The 10000-nt window shown below is 42.6% G+C and overlaps 1 protein-coding gene across 8 annotated transcripts in view; it reads right to left on the reverse strand.

Annotated features, from left to right (window-relative positions):
• Positions 1–1786: 1786 nt before the first annotated feature.
• Positions 1787–10000, reverse strand: part of LOC133646848 (inositol hexakisphosphate and diphosphoinositol-pentakisphosphate kinase 2-like) — a 62105-nt gene continuing 53891 nt past the window's right edge. For 3 of the 8 annotated variants that reach the window (XM_062042685.1, XM_062042687.1, XM_062042684.1), the window contains 4 exons: positions 8204–8266; positions 4655–4792; positions 2596–2709; positions 1787–2514 (listed from right to left, as the gene is read on the reverse strand). In XM_062042685.1, coding sequence (XP_061898669.1) covers positions 2423–2514; positions 2596–2709; positions 4655–4792; positions 8204–8266 — 407 coding nt within the window. In that variant the 3' untranslated portion in view covers positions 1787–2422. Of the gene's footprint in view, positions 2515–2595; positions 2710–4654; positions 4793–8203; positions 8267–10000 lie in introns of those variants that run through there. The other 5 variants (XM_062042689.1, XM_062042688.1, XM_062042686.1 and 2 more) reach the window with 3 other exon arrangements.

The following is a 10000-nucleotide window of genomic DNA, read 5'->3' on the forward strand; positions in this document are numbered from 1 at the left end:
AGGACCCAGGCCCGGACATTCCCCACAGTGCCTGGAACCTCCAAGCACCACCGGCGCAACCCCGGGGCAGACCGTCGGAGGGGGGACGCGTGGCGTGGAGCGCTACCTGGACACAAGTCGAGGGACTGATCACCCTCGGCTGGGTCGCCCGGGAGAGGGTGTTTGATTAAGACCCGAAACACCCTATGACCCCGGGAGAATCACTGATGATGTGTCCAGGTTGCACCGTAAGGTGTATTATGAAACCGATCCAGTATGGCATCGCCATTGACTTCCAGGAAGAGGCTGGATGACAACCTCGAAAGAGTGGTGACAACTGGAGAGACAGTTGACAGCCCGGAAAGACGGCAACCGGGGCAGGGAGGGGTAGCATCCCAAGCTGCAGCTCCTGCAAGGGAGCACCCATATAACGCTGCGAAAAACCATGAAGACACATAAGATCAAGATAGGCTGCCTGAGGAAACCCGTGGTGCAACGCACAGGGCCAGTACCTTGTACGGCCCTGATGAGACGGAGGAGGACCCAGGCCCGGACATTCCCCACAGTGCCTGGAACCTCCAAGCACCACCGGCGCAACCCCGGGGCAGACCGTCGGAGGGGGGACGCGTGGCGTGGAGCGCTACCTGGACACAAGTCGAGGGACTGATCACCCTCGGCTGGGTCGCCCGGGAGAGGGTGTTTGATTAAGACCCGAAACACCCTATGACCCCGGGAGAATCACTGATGATGTGTCCAGGTTGCACCGTAAGGTGTATTATGAAACCGATCCAGTATGGCATCGCCATTGACTTCCAGGAAGAGGCTGGATGACAACCTCGAAAGAGTGGTGACAACTGGAGAGACAGTTGACAGCCCGGAAAGACGGCAACCGGGGCAGGGAGGGGTAGCATCCCAAGCTGCAGCTCCTGCAAGGGAGCACCCATATAACGCTGCGAAAAACCATGAAGACACATAAGATCAAGATAGGCTGCCTGAGGAAACCCGTGGTGCAACGCACAGGGCCAGTACCTTGTACGGCCCTGATGAGACGGAGGAGGACCCAGGCCCGGACATTCCCCACAGTGCCTGGAACCTCCAAGCACCACCGGCGCAACCCCGGGGCAGACCGTCGGAGGGGGGACGCGTGGCGTGGAGCGCTACCTGGACACAAGTCGAGGGACTGATCACCCTCGGCTGGGTCGCCCGGGAGAGGGTGTTTGATTAAGACCCGAAACACCCTATGACCCCGGGAGAATCACTGATGATGTGTCCAGGTTGCACCGTAAGGTGTATTATGAAACCTATATATATATATATATATGTATATATATATGTATATGTATATATATACATATATATATATACATATATATATATATGTATATATATGTATATATATATATGTGTATATATATACATATATGTATATACATATATACACATATATATATATGTACATATATGTATATATATGTGTGTATATATATATATATATGTATATACATATATGTATATATATATATATATGTGTGTATATATATATATCTACAGTATATATTTATGTGTATATATATATATATGTATATATATACCCTGCCTTCCGCCCGAATGCAGCTGAGATAGGCTCCAGCACCCCCGTGACCCCGAAAGGGATAAGCGGTAGAAATGGATGGATGGTCTCCCCTTTGGTGCAATACCACGTGTGACCACAGGGTATTGCTAGTGAGAATTAAGTCTAAAGTTAGGTTCTTTATTTCCATTGTCATATTTGGGTACAATCTTAGGTAGAAAATATACTTTTACAAAAAAAAAAAACAGTCAGTGTGTTGACAGCTTTATGTCCACATTTCCAGCAGAAATGCAACAATTTTAAACACTTGCTTACAATTTCGGCGTCTATTAAATTAAACAAGGAACTTTCATAAATATTGCGCTAAAACTGCTTACGGCAATCAGTCATACAAATAAATCAGTGCGAGATAAAACAAACTTTTGTTCGGTGTGAGTTTGCTAATGCTGTCCAGCACATAGAGCCCAGAAGAGATGACATCATTGTTCTATCATGAGAGGTTCCATCAACATTTGGCACAAAGTCACTTGCTCTTATTTGATTGCAGATGTGTTTGTTTTAACTGGAGTTCATTTAGAAACTCTCACAATAAATAACATGCTCAGCACGCACACGTATATTGAGTGGTGCTGCCCTGACAAAAAGTAAAAGAAAGACATTCTACCCGTCAACACTTTGAACTGAGACAAGTATTTCAAATGTCTTGTTAGACGAAAATTCAACTTTTAGAACAGCCCGACACCATTTCAAAATAAAACCGCAGTAGGAGGTGAAGGCACAGCTGGTGTGTCTAGAACGGTCCAGTGTTTAGTCCAGGCCCGGATGCAGTCTAATGGCTGGAGTGACGTCAAACCGCTTCTCCCTGCGTGGCGTCTACTCGCTGAAGCTGAAGCTGAGGGCCGAGCTCTCGGTCATGGGGGAGGACGGCCCGGCGCTGGACACGGCACTGGAGGGCACGCTGCCATCTTGTCCCCGCAAACACACGCGCGGAGGGAGTTATTGGTTTGTGTTGATGTTGCAAGAGGGAGGAGACATGAGACACTCACGCCACAGAGGTTGGCTCGGCGGGCGCAGAGACGCCTCCGATCCCGAAGAGGACAGCGGCTGCTGGGGACTGTAGAGGGACGTCTGACTCTGGGAGTCGAACAGGCCAGACAGCGCTGGGAGGGAGAGACAACAGGCTGGGACATCGCGTGGCATTGACCATCTTTGACCACAGCATTTGACTAGCATTAAGAAGTAGATTTCTCAAACAGAGTGCTCCTGTCGCATAGAAGATCTTTGATTAGCATGTTGCAGTGGATTTTTAAAAGAGAGCGCGCCTATCAAATTGAAGATCTTTGATAGTGTTTCAGCAAAAGAAGGCCATGTGCTCCTGTAACATAGAGGATCTTTGCCTAGGGTTTTTGCAGTCAGTTCTCAAAAAACTGCTTCTGTTAAATAGATCTTTGACCGGTGTTTTTACAGTACACATTTCACCAAAACAGCGGAGCAATCCAGTCATTAGAGGATCTTTGATTAGCATTTTACAGCAGAATAATAAAAACAAGAGTGCTCCTGTCATTTAGAGATCTTTAACTAACGTTTTTGCAGTCCGTCCTCAAAAAAATGTTCCTGTCAAATATAAGATATTTGATAGTGTTTTAGCAGTAGGAGCCAAAAAAAGGCAATGTGCTCCTGTCATTTAGAGGATCTTTGACTAGCCATTTTGAAGTAGATTTGTAAAACAGAGTGCTCCTCTCAAATCAAATATTTTTGACTGATGTTTTTGCAGTACATTTCTAAAAATAGCTAAGTGCTCCTGTCATTAAAGGAACTGAGATTAGTGTTTTGCAGTAGAATAATGAAAAACATGAGTGCTCCTGTCATATAGAAGATCTTTAACTAACCATTTTGGGGTAGATTTCTAAAACAGCAGAGTGCTTCTGTCGTATAGAGGATCTTCAACTAGCCATTTTGAAGTAGATTTGTAAAACAGCAGAGTGCTTCTGTCATATAGCCGATCTTTGATTAGCATGTTGCAGTGGATTTTTAAAAGAGTGCGCCTATCAAATATAAGATCTTTGACCAGTGCTTTTGCAGTAAGTGCTCCAAAGTTCTACTGCCGGATATAAGATCTTTGATAGTGTTTTAGCAGTAGAATCCAAAAAAGATTTATATAGAAGATCTTTGACTAGCATTTTACAGTCGAGTTTTAAAAACGCAGAGTGCTCCTGTCAAATAGAAGATCTTTGACTGGTGTTTTTGCAGTACAATTCTAAAAACAGCTGAGCGTTCCTGCCATTAGAGAATCTTTGCAAATGTCATTTAGCCATTTTGAAAAATATTTTGAAACATAGAGGATCTTTGACTGGCCATTTTGAAAAATATTTCTGGAACAGCAGAGTGCTCCTGTAATATAGAGGATCTTTGACTAGCATTGAGAAGTACATTTCTAAAACAGAGCGCTCCTGTCCTACAGGAGATCTTTGACTGGCATGTTGCAGTGGATTTTTTAAAAATAGAGTGCGCCTATGAAATACAAGATCTTTGATAGTGTTTCAGCAATCCAATCCAAAAGAAGGCAATGTGCTCCTTTTAAATAGAGGATCTTTAAATCTGTTTTTTGCAGTAGGTCCTCAAAATTGCTCCTGTCAAAAAGATCTTGGACTGGTGTTTTTGCAGTAATTTTTTTAAAACAGCAGAGTGCTCCTGTCAAATAGAAGATCTTGGACTGGTGTTTTTGTAGTACATTTTTAAAACAGCAGAGTGCTCCCGTCATATAGAAGATCTTTGACAAGCGTTTTTGCAGTCTGTACTTAAAAAAAAAAGTGTTTGTGTAAAATAGAAAATCTTTGGTGTTTTTGTAGCACAACTGTAAAAACAGCTCAGCGCTCCTGTCATTAGAGGATCTTTGATTAGTATTTTACAGTAGTATAATAAAAACCAGAGCGCTCTTATCTTACAGGTTTTTTAATTATGGCCTCAAAAACAGATTTATTTTATAATTAATTTGATTCATAAAGCACTTTACATTTAAAAACAATCTCAAAGTGCTACAATGGCACACAACGTTAAATATGATGTATATAATATTGGGTATCTGATCGTATATTTTTGTCCTACCCTTCATGGTCTTGGCGTGGGCCTCGCTGCTGCTCTCGCAGACGGTGTTGAGGAACTGGTCCACCTGCTTGAGCGACAAAGAGTTGTGCAGCGTCTCCAGCGGGTAGATGGAGGGCACCATGGAGCAGCCTTCAAAGCCTGCAAGAAACAAACAAACGACCAAAAAGAGTAAAGGAGGAACATGAGGTCTGCTTGGTCTACACCGACATGCACCACAGTGGAACCTCTAAAGGCGAACACAATCCGTTCCAAACTCAGATTTATTTGGATTTAGAAACTATTTCCGCCATTATAAAAATAATGAATAATCTGTTCCAGGGTCAAGCTGTGGTTAAACACTGTTTTATGTTTAGAGGTTCCACACATGACGTGCAGTATTAAAGTATTATTATTATTATTCATGTGTATTACAAATCAGCCATGTTAAAGTTAATAGTCTTGTTTAATTGCTGGCTTTCATTAGGAAGATCCTCTGATATTAAAGCGAATGTCTTAACCAACATGTCAAAGCAACTGGCTGCTTGACTTCCTCACAGACAGACCCCAGTCTGTGAGAGTGGGCAACAACACCTGAGCACCGCCTCCCCCCAGGGCTGCGTTCTGAGTCCACTGTTGTTCACGTTGATGACCCATGACTGCTGCGCCAGGTCCACTACTAACCACATTGGGAAGTGTGCGGACGACACAACAGTAGTGGGCCTCATCCGTGACAACAACGACGTGGACTACAGGGAGGAGGTGAAACATCTGGTTGACTGGTGCAGAACCAACAACCTGGTCCTAAACGTCGACAAGACTAAGGAGATCATCGTCAACTTCAGGAAGCACCAGTCCAGCCACGCTCCACTCTACATCAACGGCACAGCGGTGGAGATGGTAAGCAGCACCAAGTTCCTGGGGGTGCAGATAACTGACAATATAACCTGGTCCCTAGCTCTTGTGAAAAGAGCTCAGCAGCGCATGCACTTTTTCCATAGTGTATCTAACATAATAGTGAGAGTCCAGTCCATAGTGGATCTAACATAATAGTGAGTCCAGTCCATAGTGGATCTAACATAATAGTGAGAGTCCAGTCCATAGTGGGGCCAGCAGGGGATCATCTTGAGCAGAGACAAGTCAGCAGCGCAGAGACGTCACCAACTGATGCACAGATGAGTGGTCCACCCTAGGTCCCGACTGCCCCGCCTCATTTGTGGTCACCGAAACCGAAACTGTGCCCCCCCTCTCCACGAAAGAGAGGGGGGCAGAGCAGAAAAGAAACGGCAGATCAACTGGTCTAAAAGGGGGGTCTATTTAAAGGCTAAAGTATACAAATGAGTTTTAAGATGGGACTTAAATGCTTCTACTTAAATGCTTCTACAGTTACTATGAAGGCCCGGCTGCTGCAGTGTCTTCCTGTGGCCAGCGGGCGGCGCCGGAGAGCCGACAGACTGGCCAGCTCGCCGCAGCACAACACCGACGCCCCGAGGAGGCGAAGGTGGTCGGCGTCGTGGTGCAGGTGGTGGGCTGCCGACACTGAGGGGACGAGAGGCGGAGCGAGAGAAGAGGAAGAGGAGGACCAGGAGTGGAAGGAGTAAGGGGAGCGCAGAGATGGAGCAGGAGAAGACATCGTATAAAACATGGTTAATCAACTGGTGGCCCCGGGGGCCAAAGCCAAAACGTCCTAAAAATTTTTTTACTGTTCCTATAGAGTAAACATTTTAACCTCATTATAGTGGACAATTGCATTTTGCACAACAGGGCTATTGTTTTCTGAAAAGTGTCAAAAGAATTGTCCGCCACAGAGGACGATGCTTTACAAAATGGGAATAAAAGAGAAAGGAAGAAGTGGAGTAGTTGAATAGTCCTAAAAGGTCCCATTGAACAAATGATGGCCAAATGTAGCCACTAACCTCCCAGGAACCAGTGGACATTATTACACTAAATACCAACATACACTCTATTTTGCATAACAGGCTATTTTTTTTAAAATGTTGTAACATTGACAAAAGAGAAAAGGTTCACTGCAGAGGATGCGGTTATTTTAAAAATAGAAATAAAAGTGAAAGTAGAAGTCCATAGCTGTTTGGCAATGTGGCCCCTGGAACTATTTAGTTGAACATCGCTGCGTAAGAAAGTGAAAGGGGGAAGGAGAAGCCACAGGACATGAAGGAGTGGGAGGAGAAAGAAAAGTACAGAGGAAGTATAGCAGGATGTTGCAGGAGCAAGAAGAGACAACGAAGGAGGAGGACAACCAGAAGAAGGTGGAAGAAAGGAGGAGAAAGAAAAGAATGGGAGGAGGTGAATGAGGATGAAGAGAGGGGCGACCGAGGAGAGAAGGACAGCTCATTGGGAGCAACGTAGAAGACGAGATAGTGGAGGACGCAGAGGAGGAGACAGCAAGAGAAATGAAGAGGAGGATCAGAAACAGCAAGGAAGGAGAAGGATGAGTAGGAAGAGGAGGAAAGGCAAAAGAAGGAGTGGCAGGAAGAAAAGGAAGCGGAGCAGGAAAATGTGTAGGACACGAATGAGCAGGAGACATGGGAGGAGGAAGAGAAGCATGTGGAGGGGAAGGAGAAGGGAGTGTAGAAGCAACATGAGGAGAAATGAGAAAGGGAGGAATTGGAAGAGACAATGAGGAAGGACCAGAACTAAAGTTGAGAAGATGAGAAACACAATGAGGAGCAAAGTTTAGAAGCGGTAGAAGGATTAAGATGGAAGAAAAAAGAGGAACAGGGAACATAAGGAGGAAGAGGATGAAGGGTTTGAGAAGAAGAAGAAGAAGCAGCAGAGGAAGGAGGAAAAAGTAGAAGGAGAAGGAAGAGGATGTAGTGTTTAAGAAGAAGGAGCAGAGGAAGGAGAAAAAGTAGAATGAGAAGGAGGAGCAGAAGAAGAAGGAAAAAGTGGAGGAACAGGAAGAAAAATAATTCGGAGGAGTAGAGGAAGACTTAAAAGAGGAAGAAGGAGAATATTAATAATGAGAAGATAGAGAAAAAGGAGGAGGAGGAGGAGTACAAAGCTGGTAGAGTGGGAGGAGTAAAAGTGTATTAAGTTTGGACTGTGAGGAGGATGTTTCACTGCAGTTATCTGAAAAACTACAAAGATGGCGGACGTGACAACAACAAGAACAAGAAGAGATGGTGACACTCAACCACCTTCACAACTTTGAAAAGGACACAAGAGCTTCATGAAGACAACAAGATGAGATGACACTCACCACATCTTCATCTTGCTCTGCTGGCGCTACAAAGAACCTCACAGAAGGTTCTAGAAAAATGCTTGAAAAGAAGGAGGCCTGATTGTTTCTCCATTTACAGGCAATTACCCCCCAAAAATAAAAAAGATGGCTGAGGATTTAAGATCACGTGGTGGACACACCTGGTCACATGCTTGGTGAGACAGGTGAGCTCAAACAAAAAGAATGCAGATAAAAAAAGAGGTGATGTTAGTGTTGCAAACAGGAAGTCCAGCTTTGGCCCACATCCCAAAATAAAATGACAACTATTAAAAAAATATCATGCAAGAGCAAAAAGTTTGGGGAAAGGAGCGTTAAAAAAAAAGCGGACATACCGTTAGTCGGATGCCTGGCAAACGACACAGAAAATCTCTTTACTGGCGGCATAGACAACAGCTCTGAGGAGATAAGACACGTGACGTGGAGTTACTGCAGGCTCCGCCCCTTTTGGACATGATGCGCGAGAAAGAGAGAGAGGGAGACACACAGGAAGAAGAAGAACCAGAAAGAGGAGGAGATTGATCAACATGCAGGAGGACTTTGTCTTGGTGGATGTTTTACACCATGGAGGCGCTAACACAAGACATAGCTTATCTTAACTTAACCTAGTTAAGCACAAACAAGGGACTACTTCCTGGCACAGTGCAACTACTTCCTGGATCAATTCAGTGATTGATTTACTAAATGTATTTTTTATGGATTGATGTTGCGTTGACCAAGGCCTTGAACTAGCATTGCAGTTATTAATTAGTCTTATTTTATGAATTATTAATGAGATGTATTATTAGTCTTTTTAATGATTATTAATGAGATATATTATTAGTCTTTTTTATGGTAATGAATAAGGTTTATTGTTAGTCTTTTTTGGTGAATTATTAATGAGATATATTAGTCTTTTTTATGGTTATTAATGAGATGTATTATTTGTCTTTTTTTGGTGAACTATTAATGAGATATATAATTAGTCTTTCTATAGTTTTGAATTATATTTATTATTAGTCTTTTTGGTGAATTAATAATTACATATATTATTGGTCTTTTTTGATAGTTATTAATAAGATATATTACTCTTTTTTATGATTATTAATTAGATATATTATTTGTATTTTTTATGGTTATTAATGAGATATATTATTTGTCTTTTTTGATGTTATTAATTAAATATATTGCTAGTCTTTTTTATGGTTATTAATGATATATTATTTGTCTTTTTTATGGTTATTATTGAGATGTATAATTAGTATTATTTGGTGAATTATGAATGAGATATATTATTAGTCTTTTTTGGTGAATTATTATTAAGATATAGTATTAGTCTTTTTTATTGTTATTTGTGAGATGCGATCACATGTATTAACTCTAATTTTTAAAATGTGTGTATGGTGAGTGCTATTGACTGTGGGCAATATCAACACAATATTTAAACTAATTCCCTATTTTCTTGTATTACATACAATTGTTTGATAAAAACAAAATCAATAGTACACAATAACTAATCAAAAATAAAAACTACTATCTATTATTTTAAATCATTTGGATTATATACTGATACTACCCAAGGTATCCATACGACTAATATATGGACCGATCCGCGCTCCCCTTACGTGTACGACTTGCCGTTTACCGTTATATCATCCTCTCTCTCGACTCGTATTAATCTACTTGTTAATTTCACTTTTCTTTACACTTTTTAAACTTTACTAAGCACTTATTTCTTCTGTTGTTTCATGGTAGCTACGTGGCTAGTTTAGCGATTAAAATGCCTTCTTGTCTGGTAATGCTTGCTCTTACTCTGTGTGTAACATGTCTAGCCTCGCACTTAAATTAGTCCGTGCCCACAATGTTCAGCACTGACAACTTTACCCTGCTAGTCTGTAACGCCCCCTGGTGGTGGTGGTGGTGGGGTGAAAACTGCATGATTGCACTCAAAGAAGGAGAAAATGATTAGATTCTTGAAAAGTAACAATGAACCCTCAGAGACGCAATATTGCACAATCAAGGCTTTCCAGACACAAAAACCCGGCCCACTTTAGTGGGGATGATTTTGTAGTTCACTCAACAACGTGCACACAAACAAAGACTCATGCGGAATCAGAACACACTGAGCTGATCTGGCGTCGTGTCAGCACCAT

This window comes from Entelurus aequoreus, linkage group LG03 (genome assembly GCF_033978785.1).
Source record: "Entelurus aequoreus isolate RoL-2023_Sb linkage group LG03, RoL_Eaeq_v1.1, whole genome shotgun sequence".
Lineage (NCBI taxonomy): Eukaryota > Metazoa > Chordata > Actinopteri > Syngnathiformes > Syngnathidae > Entelurus > Entelurus aequoreus.